The sequence below is a fragment of the Hoplias malabaricus genome, chromosome 16, assembly GCF_029633855.1.
Source record: "Hoplias malabaricus isolate fHopMal1 chromosome 16, fHopMal1.hap1, whole genome shotgun sequence".
NCBI classification, from domain to species: Eukaryota; Metazoa; Chordata; class Actinopteri; order Characiformes; family Erythrinidae; genus Hoplias; species Hoplias malabaricus.
The window spans coordinates 30788933-30801924 of NC_089815.1; the positions used below are offsets into that span (position 1 = coordinate 30788933).

Consider the following 12992-nt stretch of genomic DNA (forward strand, 5'->3'; position numbering starts at 1 on the left):
CTCCTGAATCTAAAGTGGCCCTGGAGAGAGAGATGCTTTTACCTCGCGGCCTCGGAGCGGCCGAACAAAGCCATGCGAGAGTGAAATTATGTTTTAATTTGTGCCAGTGCCACAGTGTGCTGCAGCCTGACCCCCGCGGCTGCACAGCTGGAACCAAAAGCCTGCCTTTGTGAACCACAACCACAATAAAAACAGATGTGTCCTTCACTCTCTCGCCAATACACCATTATCCTCTCGCACTCATGAGCCAGAGCCCCTGACTAATGCCATTTCAGCCTCAGGCGGTTACCTGGTAGTTAGTAGTTACCCACGTGACTTTACTTACAGATATTTAGATATTATTGAGCTCAGTTTACTGGAGGACTTTCAGTTTTACATTTCTGTGTTGTACCCGACTTGTAAACAAAGTGATGCGGAGTGGTTTGGTGTGAAGTGACTGACTTTAGAGAAACCTGTGGATCTCTGTACAGTGGGGGTGAATGGAACCAGACATCTCTATCTCTGCAACTCAATTTATTACCAAAGTCTGGACATTTTTTGATCATTTTTGATCTTCTAAAGACAGTAGGTTAAGACATGCTCTAGAAGTGATACACAGTCCTCTTAGAACTATAACATGCAATATATATATATATTAGCTGTCCACACAGAAGCTGTCCTACAAACTGAAAAAATCATGAAGAATGGATCAATAGAAACACTCCAAAAATTACTCTTAGAAATGGAATCTTTTAACACTGACTTCCATTGAAATTTAAGCATTTTTATTCTTGTGTAAAGTTGCTATTTTGGAGACATGTTTTTCATTGAACACACACACACACACACACACGTGTGCATTCACAAATAAACAATAACTGATCCTTAAAATAAAATGTACAGGGGGAAAAACGTACAAAAAATGCATGTGCATTGGACCAGGACCCCCTCACAAATACACACCATACTACAACCAAACTGTGTTTCATGGTAAGTTTTTCTAGAACAGCATTTCACAACAAAACCAGATCCACGCTCCGTCACTCGTTTACATCCCAACCATTGTATTTTGAAACTAAAGTTTAGTGAACATTTGAAACTGAACATTTCAAACCTCCAATGTCTTTCTTTTCAGGTCTAAACTATGACATAACACACTCATGTTTGTAGGTGCAATGTTTCTAGATGAGTTCTGGTGTCACACTGCCCTCTACCGGAGACTAGCGCCATTACGTTTACAACTGGCCCTTGTTTTTCCTGATTTCACCTCTGATCTGAGACTAATAGATTTAGACCCTCTTTTAAACCTCCTGTTAAAAGTGTTATTTTCAGAGTGGATATAATTCTACATTTGAGTAATGTCTATTTAATTTTTACTATTTTTATTATGAAAGTACACTTTTATTCTTTCTTTATTCTAAGATGTTTCAAGTTCTTTGAGAAAATGTTAAACACAAATAAATCGTATTATTACATTATCATTAGTGTGTCTCCTGAACTACACACAAAACTGTTGCTGTCAAGAAAATATATATAAAAATATAACTTCTTTGATGGTAATCTCTTTTTTAATTCCATATATTTAAAGCAGTACTAAACATATTATAAAATGGCTTGTTTGTATATTAATAATGTTTTTCCATTACTGTAAAATCAGACAAACTCATCATATCTTTTAAAGATCCACAGGAAAACACTATAATGATGTTTAACTCACGAGGAAGTCCATTAAAACGACAAATGAACCACTACTTTCTTTTAGTTTTATTGTAAAAATCTGTTTATTTTGGATACGGACAGACACCGTGTGAACAATCTGCATTCCCCAAAAAAAACATCAAAACACAAAAAAAAAAAGGCCAGACGAGTGGAGGATGACAGCACTGTGGTTGTAAGACACTAATCTATCAGTTAAAGCTACAATCAGTTCGACTTCAGTTTGACTTTTGAATGCAAAGGCAATTTGAACATTTTTAGAATTTGGCAGAAAAAAGTCCACAGAAAAAAAAACAGACCCAGTTCAAATTGAGTGAAAAAAAAAAAAACAATAATAAAATACACTGATTGTAGCTTTAAAGTCGACACAACATTTAACTGTCCATTTAAAGGGAGAAGAACCTGTCCTGAAACTTTCATAACAAGAAATACAAGGTGACATCAATAAACAAACGCTGCTGGTACTCGGTTACCAGGAAGCATCTCCGAACAAAACAAAAACAATGTAAAAAAAAAAAGAGAAATATTTCTAAGAGCAATTATCATTATCATCATTATTATTATTATTATCATTATTATTTTTATTTATATATCAGTGCCCACATTTTATTAGGAGAAATCTATTCTCAAAATGTTAATTATGTATTTTGCCAAAATTATGACTGAGTACCACCTCCAAATAAGACATTTATAAAAGTACACACACGGCTCAAAACCTGTTTATTACATGGTCATTAATTAGCTGGCAAACCCCTTCAAACTCATTAATGATCACTTGTAACACAGTGATAGAAAGGACGACAGTGACCTATTTTTTGTTTGATTCAGAAAGTGTCAAATCACTTACAGAAAAAGTCAAGGTAAAGAATTAATTTCATAAAGAAGTCATTTCACATGTTTAAACACACACCCCATCATCATTAAAGTATAAAGAGACACAGCTTGTGGTTAAATGGTTAAACGTGTTAATAACTACGTGCTGAAGCTGACAGGTTTAACGTCGACTGACGGAGGAGGTTCACTCTTTGTCAAACGACAGGTCACTGTCGCCCTCTGTCTTTGTGCGGAACCTGGATATTAATGCATTAACAGCTTATTTAATAACCATTAACAAACAGATTTTAAATGATTTATAAACCTTTATAAGTGTCTTATTCTAAAGCGGTACGTATGATTGTAAATAAGTGTGGCCTTTAGATACAGAAACAGACGGTGTTTTATGATCTTAATGAAAACCAATAGTCATTTCTTTCTCATCTATTTACCCTCTCACTTTGAAAGCTGTGACACTGCTGTAGCTCTTTCTTCTCTTTAAATGATGCACACAAAAAGTGGCTTGTGTGTTTGTAGTGCCCCCTGCTGGAGAAACCCCAGACTTCTTCATGCTGTGGGCTTTTTCTTACTTTAAAAAAAAAATTAGTTCACTGGAAATAACTATGAGAAACGTTTCTTATTTGCATCATTCCTACGAGTCACATCAGCGGTTAAAAGCTGAGAATGTCCCTCAAACGGTAGCTAGCACTTCACAGTAAACATTTCAACTTAAAGCCCAGTAATAACGGTTTCACTGGGCTAGCCTTTAAGCTGGTTATCCTCTGTGCTAAATGAAGCTGTGTCCTACATTAGGTAATTATTTACTATGTAATCAGACCTTGAAACTTCACATAAACAATGGTTTTGACCAATGCATGCATTTGCAAGATCCCAGTGAAGCTGCACCAAAGATTATATTACAGCAGAGGACACAAAGAGCCTATAAGAGTAAGACTATGATGTGCTCTGAATCTTACACGAGAGAATCACAATGCATCCGAGAGAATTATATTTTTCCCACCGCTTTACAACCATTTTCACGGGGCCAGTTTTCAGTTCATTTCTTCTGCTTCTTTTCCTTCTCGAACTCTGCGATCTGGTTGAAGATATCTAGTAAATTTGCAGGGAGTGTTTTCTTGCTTCCTTCCGAGACACTGCTTCCATCTCCAGTGCTTAACCTGCACACACTTCTATCACTTCCTCCGCTGCGCCGACGATGTGGCTCAGATTTACCATCTCTATCTCTGCAGTCATTTCCACCGTGGCCGGAGTCGTCTCTCGGTCGGTCGGATTTGCGCGAGTACTCGGAGTAAGCGGAGGAAGAGGAATCCCGTCTGCTTCGGGAGAAAGAATCGCGGGAATCGTCTCTACGGCTGCTTTGGCCTTCGTCAGACTTCCGCCAGTGCTTGTCTCTCTCTTTCTCCCTTCCGTTCACTCCAGGTGCATCGTGACAACTTCTGGGCTTACTGTGACGGCCTGGAGGGCTGTGCCCAAAAACATCATCTTCAAACCTACCTCGTCTTTCCTGATACCTCTGCCTTTCCTCCACGATTTCCTCGTCGATGAGTCGGGCCAGGGCCTGTTTCTGATCGATGAAGGAGGCGGATGTGTTGGCTGGAAGCGGATATTCTTCGTCCTCCTCTTCCTCGGGAGTTCTGTTATCCCTGGAGGAGACTCTCCTCTTGCGTTTTTTGCTGCTGTGTGAAGACCGTCTCCTCTTGTGCTTCCGTTTTTTGGATTTTTTGCGACCGGAGTCATCGCTGGAGGATTCAGAGCTGGAGGACGTTACAGAGGAAGAGTCCGATCTCCTCCTTTTCTTCTTCATTCTGGAGGTGAGTAAGGTTCACAGACTAAAAACTGAACAAGCATCTCATCATCGTCACCCAAACGGGTCATAAACATAAGCTTTAACCTGTAGATCGATTATTGATTACTGATTATTGTATCAATAAGTGTTATTCCGCAGTAACTACAGTAAATTACAATAAACTACTATAATATTTTAGTGATTACCATTAACTAGGTCTGTGTGATGTGATATTAATATTTGACTGTAACTACACAATGGTGGGGACAATAGGATTAAACTGTATATTAATTTTAACTCATGTGTTTCTGACATTTCGTGTCTTGTGTTAAAAGAGCAGAATCCGCCCTGTGGGTGTGTGACCCGCTCAGTTGTACGTACGTATATGAATTATCCAGTATCGACTCAAATAAACAGTGTCTTCAGTGTTTGACTCAGCAGAAATGCATATACACTAAAAACAAAAATTCATAAATGACGACGAATGCTGAAGCAGGGTTAAGTGTGAATGCGTGTTTATGACGTTACCTTTTTTCCTCTTTTAAGATCTTACGCAACTTTTCTGCACTTGTCTCGGCAGTCGGTTGCTTTTCCTTCTCCCTAGAAGCCTCCTCGGCTTTAAGTTGAAGTGTTTTCTTTATACGCGGTCAATTGGCACAGTGCAAAAATCAACACCACGCAAGAAAAGAGATCAATCAGGCATGCAGGCACCCATCAGGGACGTCAAACATTCCAAACAGCAAGGTTTTTGCATAGCAATGCCGGCAGAGAATACCATTATTACGAACAAAGAAGCCATTTCAGAAGATCATTGCCCGTTCCAAGCATCAAGACAGGACATCAAAAATGGGGAAAAAGCATTTTGCAATTTAACAATGGATATGAAAAAAAAAAAAAAAAAAAAAAAAAGAGTTACCAGTTAGTACAAGCAGCGGAATACAAACCAGCACAGTTTCAGTCCAAATGGGGTTTTCCAGAGATGCCGTTTATGCCGACCAGGCGCAATTAGGAAGGATTCAAGGGCCCACAGCAATCAGGATTCAATGTCCCACATCAAGGAGACACATAAATAACAAAAATATTTAATCAGTATAACAAGATACCGACCCTCAACCTCCCAACAGACTCTGAACATTTCAAAAATACAGCACAGGCCTCGCTCCAAAAAAGCTGAGGTCAGGAACTGGGGTGTAAAAATACATCAGAGCATCACTGCTGCCTGTATTCACTGGGACCTGCTCTAAATAATATATGTAGCTGCAATAATTACAGCCCTAAATTACTAAATGTAAGAATTTAAAACATATATTAAACAAAACAATGCTTTTTATTCTATTTTGAGGTTCAAAAAGAGTCCAAGAATTTTACTTCATCTGGAAAATGAGCAGATTTTGTTGAATGTAATGTTCATTCATTCAGGGCGGCGGTGGGTCTGGAGTCTACCTGGAATCACTGGGTGTGAGGTGGGAACATGGCCTGGAGGGGGCGCCAGTCATTCACAGGGCGACACACACTCACACACTCACTCACACCTACGGACACTTTTGAGTCTCCAATCCACCTACCAACGTGTGTTTTTGGAGCGTGGGAGGAAACCGGAGCTGAATGTAATGTTTAAGATTTATAATTTAAGTTGTAAGTATGTGCTAATTTTTAATTACTTTTAATGCAATTTAAATCATTGCATTTCTATCAACTATTATGCTTCTGTGTAAATAATCTCTGTAGTCGTATGTGTTTTATTACAAATGATTCTGAAACACATGAAACAAATGTCATCAAACCAGTTTGTGATGAAATCTGAGACTCATGATGCATCAAACCATTTGTAAAACACAAGTCAAAATGTTTCGACAATTACACCCCTGTGAACAGAGTCCGGGGCTTTTCCAGCTCACCTGGATTCGCATCTGAAGCTTCGTCAGTGCTTCCCCTGCCTCCTGAAAAGTGTCGTCCAAGGCCATGGCTCTTTTATAAAGTCCTTCAGCGGTGACCAGCTTCTCCTCCTCCTCCAGTCTGAAGAGCAGAATCAAACAGATATAACATCTGAGACTTTAATTATATCTACACTCAGCTACTAACTATTTACTTAAATAATCAAATAATCCGTATTCTTCAGTTTCTTTCTATTTCCCTCTGTTCAACAACCAAATAAACCTCGATAAACCACTTTGTAAAGGAACACTTTGTACGACTTGGGTTTTTGGCTCCTGGGGCTCCCCCTAGTGTAGCACTGTACTAAAATCAATGGAGAAGCGATTGTTTCCTGCCCTCCTCCAAAAGTTACATAGTGCAGTTTCTGCAGTGCTGAGCCTAAAGTAGCAACAACAGCAGCTCTATTCTCTTTAGTTCAGAAAATGAGGATGTAATTTAAAGGTAAAATATCACTGAAATATCATTCCTTTTTAATAGCACTTGTTTATATCCCTCTCTACCTGTAGTTTATTAGAATCTGTGAGAGAATTATGAGCCCTCTCCCAAATGAGGCACTGAAAATAATTGGGTGCTATAGAATAATACAATGTTTTCATTTAATTGTTCCTCTTACATTAAGCACACAATGCTTTTAACATTGTAAACATTAACCAGAGAAGATTTTACAAAGCTTATATAATATTACATGACCAGGAACAGGATGGGCGGGGTGCGGAGCACTGACCCGACTAACCACTCACTCATTAGATCAGGCACAATGTGAGTGTTTTCTTTTGTTGCATTGTACTGACTCTTTAATCTTTGTGTGAAAAAAACGTGGACTTACTGGCCACCTCGCTCCACTAGCGTTTGACACAGATATTTCTTTGCATTCCTGTGTGTAGGACAGCTCTCCAGAGCGAGCTCAAAATCATCTATAGCTTTCATTAAGCTGCCTTTAGTTGCATACCTGCAGAAAAACAAAGCGCTTAAGGCCAAAGTTTTTACACAACAAGATGAAATCTGAGCAACATGGAAATAAGGAGAAGCATTTAGAAAGTGGACATGATTTTTTTTTCCCGCTGTATGTTTTAAAGGCTAAGCACCACTTAATGGAGCTCCATGAATATTCCACATTATTGTAGTCACTGACAGATATAAGTATGAATTAAAATGAAAGTAGCAGCTTAATTTTCTTTAAAACTGACAATTTTATTAAATTGACGGAAAAACCCGAGCTCTCTACGGAAATTCTCGAACGCGACCGTGACGTCACTGGTGGACAACAGCTGAACAACGCCGCGGTAAAACACCGTTATGACTGACTGTTATGACAGTATCTAGCTAAATAACCAACATTATTCACGACAATAGCCTAGCAATAAGCTACACTCAAATGTAGAGGTACCGTTATTCTTGTAAATGTGATCGAAGTCCAACTCGAATTCATCCGACACTATAAACCTCCGTAATGCAGCTACGTAGCCGAGTATAATCTGAGCCACCGAGTTTAGCGAGTCAAGCTAACGTTAACTAACACCAACTAAAACAGGCGAAGTGAGTGTCCTCACCCTGTTTACCTCCATTTTACAGAGGCTCTTGAACACCTTTCGTTGGTGTCCTTACATGCCCATATTGTTGGAAAAGCGCCAGTGAAATGAGCTACAGATAACGGAGTGAGCGGATGGTCCTTTCCAAAGTGCCCGTTTAAAGTGGACAAATGTAGTCCATGTTCTGGATATTGTGGGATCTTTGGGACATTTGTTCACAGATGTCCCACTGTACATTGAATGATTGCAGCCAAAAACAACACACCTTTTCCTCATTTTGCATTAAATTAAGTGCAGCTTCTAGAGTGTTGTCCACCATCTACGTCACAGGCAAGACGCCTATTAGAGTTTCCCAATACCGTTGGGGGGGGACCAACGGTCTTTTAAACCTTATTCCTTCAATTAGTAAGAAATAACATGTTTTCTGACGATCAATAAACACAAGTTAGGAACTCAAATTCCACTGTATTTATTTGTTTGACACTTTCATAGAGCTGGCGCTTAGCCTTTAAAGCTTTGCCTTTTTTATTTTTCAGTGAACTCACAGAGCTCCACGAGCGACGAGCGCCTCCACGTTATTGGTGTCGATCTCCAAGGCCTTGTTATACTCATTCATCGCGTCCACGTGTCGTCCGGATTTAAAATGATCCACTCCAGCTTTGACACTGAAACAGACAGATGTGTCTGACATCATTTGGACACAAATACGCTTCACTAATTCAAACGTTTTCTTTTTAAAAGAGCTGCACCAACCATTTCAAAGCCCAGGACGCAGACTGCTTCTTCCGAATGGCACTCGCAAAGTCATCCTCCATAAAATGTTTACTGTTGAAAGAAAGTTATTCATTAGTCTTCAGCTTGAAGCATTGATAAAGGTTTTTGATCTCAATAACTTTCAACAAAAGGTTTGAAATCTGTTGAAATCTCAAATTTTCCAACAATTCAAATGGATGCAGTTATTGGTGAAATATACACACACTGCCAGCACACAAAGAAATACAATGACAGAACAAAGAGAACAGCCTGTCTACCTCTGTAATCCCCTCATCAACGACGCAGACTGTGTGTCATTAATTCCCAGTTTTCTGAGAAGGAGGTCCACATTGGCCGGGTTGGAGAAGCCCAGAGAACTGTGCAGGAGCCTCTCATACGTCTCACTGCTGTCACTGGAAACCTTTTCCCCACGACTGAATCAGGGGAAAAAGAATGATATATGTCAAGAACCTTTGTGTAAATGTACTTCATCTTTGTCTTTAATGGAAATAATTTATAATCAGCCAGAACAGATGTGAGAGAGGCGTATTATAAACACTCTGTTGATCTCCATGTGAATCTTACACGTAGTGAAGTGGTAGATCCTCCTTGCTTATCACTCCCAGCTTGATCCTATCCGAGTTTGGAGCCAGTGAGGAGGAGTACAGTGAGATTGTTAGCTTCTCGTGATAGCGGTCTATATCCTTCACACCACCTAAAGCCAAAATTAAATATGTTAACATCATAAAAAATGTCTTCATTCATTATTTTAAATATAAACTTTCCAAATATCACTTCCCTGTTGTGGCATGAGTCAAATACACGTTTTACTGACCTCTGATCAAATCCCCTACTTGGAAATAAGACAGGGGATCATCGTGGTTTCCAGTTGAAGGAACGTCTCGTACGGGACAGAGACCCTGAAAAACAAAACAGTGGTTTAAGAAATAACTTCCTCTAGCGATGCCTGATAATTATTATTATATAATCACCTGATCACAACTCTCTGCACAGACCACGAATATATTTTGTTGACCACAGATATTATTTACATATATATTAATTCAGCTAAAATGTCATAAATGTGACAGTCCTACCTCTAGGTGGTGTATATTTTACAGCTGTCAGTACGGATAATTTGAGTTTAAAAACAATCCATATAATGACAGTGTTTCACAAAATACTAATTTATAAAAAGATAAAACACATTCATTCATTATCTGGAGCCCTTATCCAGTTCAGAGTCGTGGTGGGTCCAGAGCCTATCTGTAGGCACAGGGAATACACCCTGGAGGGGGCACAGGGTGACACAAACTCACACATTCACTCACACCTACGGGCACTTTTGAGTCACCCGGAGGAAACCCACACAGACACAGGGAGAACACACCACACTCCTCACAGACAGTCACCCGGAGGAAACCCACACAGACACAGAGAGAACACACCACACTCCTCACACACAGTCACCCGGAGCGGGAATCGAACCCACAACCCCCAGGCCCCTGGATCTGTGTGATTGCGACACTACCTGCTGCCCAAAATAAAACACAGATAGCCCCTTAAGTCTCAATATAAAACACATGATTATACTGAAGGTTCTAATGAAATAGTAGCATTACTTTAAGCAGGGATTAACTGACATCTAATCCCTGAAGATTAATACGTTTTTTTGTTATTAAATCCAACAATCCTAATAGGCCCAATGCCAAATTTCCTTTTTAAAACCTCCAACACCCCTACCGTGATCTCCAGGTCCTCCACGTCCCTCTCAAAGTCTCCCGCGGTGCAGAGAAGATTAACAAAGAAACCAAAGTCTCGGATCGATGTGATTCGTCCTATAACAATATCCCCTCGCTCCACGTCTCTGTAGAACAGTTCTCGTCTCTCTTCGTAGGAAACTTCCATGAACTGCTCCAGCGGAGGCATGATGGCATAGGGTTCTGTGACATCAGCATGAAACGTTAATCAGATTCTCACTAGACACTTCATTAGAACCCCCTCCAACTTGGTGTAGCACAATTAAAAACCGTTGATTCACAGTTTCCATTAATCATCCTGTAGCTTTTCTTGGTAAAAATGGGAACTGTGATTATTTGGCTTAGATTTGAGATCTCATTTACAATCCTTCAGTACAGCCATCTAAGATAAACATCCTCTTGTATTTGTCTTAATACTTACACCGCAAAAACGGCTACATATTTAACTGCAGCTCAGACATCAATGACAGTAACTAAAGAAAATGATGGCAATAAAATCTGTAAGGCTGGTGTTTCTAATAAAGTGTCCAGCGAGTGGAAACACAGTGCGCTTGTTTGTAATAAACTGAATATAGAAAATCAAAAACAGGTTTGATGATGTATGTGAAAAACCCATAAGCAAACCTCTTATGTCGTCATGACACTCGTCCTCCGCTGGTGTGGTGGTCTTCCACTGAGGAGCAAACAGAAGGTCGGCCTTCCTCGCGATGAACTGCTCCACAACTGGACTGTCATCTTCTTTATCCCTGCATTAAATATGTATCACAAATAAATATTGAGAACAATATCTGTATACTTCCCCAGACAGGAAGCATGGATGTTTAATTGATTTGACTTATAAGTATCAGTGTAAAAATTATATTTATGACTGGTGCTGCAAAAAATACCACAACTAATGTCACTTCAAACAGAAGGAATTTCAAAGGATTTTCTTAGGATTAAGTTTATTCTAAAGATCCACATCAGCTTTCTCATAAGAAACATTAAAAACCCAGATCCTACCTTTGATGAAATGACTTGGCGAGATCAGCTGCAACAAGATTGAAATCCGGATTTTCATTCTGCTCACATTTTAAAAGAGAAAAAAGACTTTGTCCATGATACGCCACAGACTGTCTGAGTAAATCTCTATCCATGGCCAGTAGCAGATTCTCCCCACTGTCTTAGCAACACATGACCCTAAGAGAAACAAAAAAAACCTCCACATTAGATAACAGGTCATAAGGAACTTCCAAATATGTAGAATATGTGGATAACATCCCTGTTTTTACAATATTCCACAATAATTGAGAACTAACATATTCAGAGTGATAAAAACACAAGTTTACACAGCAATAAGCCAAAATGATCTCCCCTCTAGACACATTTTAACAGCTCCACTAAGCGTTTAGAAAGACTTTGCACATCTACAATTACAAACTGGAGGACATCTGTTACTCTGCATACTTTGGGAGCCAACTTTCACCCAATTCTACAATTGTCAGCCGCCAAGGCCAAACAGAACAGGTATGATTTGCGGTGGTGCATCATTCTCAGCGCCACAGTGACTCTGACTCGGTGGTGGTGGGTTAGGGTCCTCACAAGTGGCCACAGGAAACTTTTGGCCAAAGGTTTTTGATTTGATGGAATATTCTAATTCCAGGAGTGATCCTGAGGGATATAAGAACCCCAGCAACACTGCTGGGTCTGATCCACTCACACCAGAACTACATACACTACCATCCACCACTCAAATCATGAACGATCAACCATCCAAATCAGACCTGTCCTGTGGGGGTCCTACACAACAGGGTGAAAGAGTCCAACAAAGTAGGCAGAGCAGCTGATGGACTACAGTCTGTAATCGTGGACACATAAAGAGAACTTGGACGGTGAATGGGGCTAATGAAATGAAGAATGTGAGTAAGAACAAGGAGGTGGCTTTAATGTTATGGCTGATCCGTGTATGTACATATATACACAGAGGGAGGGACCGAGAGGAACAGCAAGACCAGACACCTCCACTGAAACGCCTGGACCCTAACGCCTTTAGATGAGCTTCAACAAATAATTCATCAGTAAATCTTCAAATCTCCTTCATAATTATCTCTTATTCCCTATTACGCGTTCTCCTGAGCCTTTTGATTCCGTTTAAACAGTATCAATATCCTAATATCTGAGCTGAAACTCAATAAACCCAGAGATTATTTCTCATTCTCTAACGTTAACCCTGCAGCGTTGCACAAACACAGCCCACAAACCCTCCCAGTACCACGGAGAACCCACAGTAAACACACTTACTCTCACATGGTTCATTTGTAATTATTTTCTGCATCCGAATAATACAAACTAACTGAGTTTTACTGTTTTAAACACGGAAAAGTGCTGGACACGCGTTCGCAAGACTAACCAGAAGCTAACTTGCTAAGTAACACTGCCGCCTTTACAAAATAAAAGTCCCATGTGCAGCTCTTAAAAATATCATTCTTCAAGAGTTCTTTAGTCAAGGTAGTTGTGCTTAGAACCAGTAAATTCTATATAGTATCATTTGCACAATAAGATTGATGGAGAATGTGTTCTGTATGGTAATTTATAGCACTGTTTTTGAAAATGGTTTCTTACACATGATAATACAAATCTCAGTTATTTTTTAAAATATTTGCCTCAACCCACTGCTTTTATTTCTTGTGATACAATTTATATGACCACAGTAAAATGTCT

The 12992-nt window shown here is 39.6% G+C and overlaps 1 protein-coding gene across 3 annotated transcripts; it reads right to left on the reverse strand.

Annotated features, from left to right (window-relative positions):
• Positions 1–1760: 1760 nt before the first annotated feature.
• ttc14 (tetratricopeptide repeat domain 14) lies at positions 1761–12706 on the reverse strand. 3 transcript variants are annotated; one of them, XM_066647866.1, is made up of 13 exons: positions 12573–12706; positions 11295–11471; positions 10917–11038; positions 10276–10475; positions 9368–9452; positions 9118–9247; positions 8811–8966; positions 8533–8604; positions 8325–8444; positions 7077–7199; positions 6214–6331; positions 4844–4950; positions 1761–4334 (listed from the first exon to the last, which is right to left on the reverse strand). In XM_066647866.1, exons 2-13 carry the CDS (start codon positions 11426–11428, stop codon positions 3566–3568), a joined length of 2136 nt encoding a protein of 711 aa, XP_066503963.1. In that variant the 5' UTR covers positions 11429–11471; positions 12573–12706; the 3' UTR covers positions 1761–3565. The 3 variants fall into 3 exon arrangements, with proteins under 3 accessions (XP_066503963.1, XP_066503964.1, XP_066503965.1); XM_066647867.1 differs by having other exon boundaries at positions 11295–11353; positions 12573–12664; XM_066647868.1 differs by lacking the exon at positions 4844–4950 and having other exon boundaries at positions 4126–4334.
• Positions 12707–12992: the final 286 nt, after the last annotated feature.

What these genes read in the sequence shown, in the direction of transcription:
- ttc14 (XM_066647866.1), bottom strand. Translation starts at nt 11,428, where the DNA reads ATGGATAGAGATTTACTCAGACAGTCTGTGGCGTATCATGGACAAAGT. An exon ending in CTCGTCGCTCGTGGAGCTCT is followed by an intron (nt 7,200 to 8,324) that starts GTGAGTTCACTG and finishes GTTTTTCTGCAG; the next exon opens with GTATGCAACTAAAGGCAGCT. An exon ending in CTAGTGGAGCGAGGTGGCCA is followed by an intron (nt 6,332 to 7,076) that starts GTAAGTCCACGT and finishes TCTGCTCTTCAG; the next exon opens with ACTGGAGGAGGAGGAGAAGC.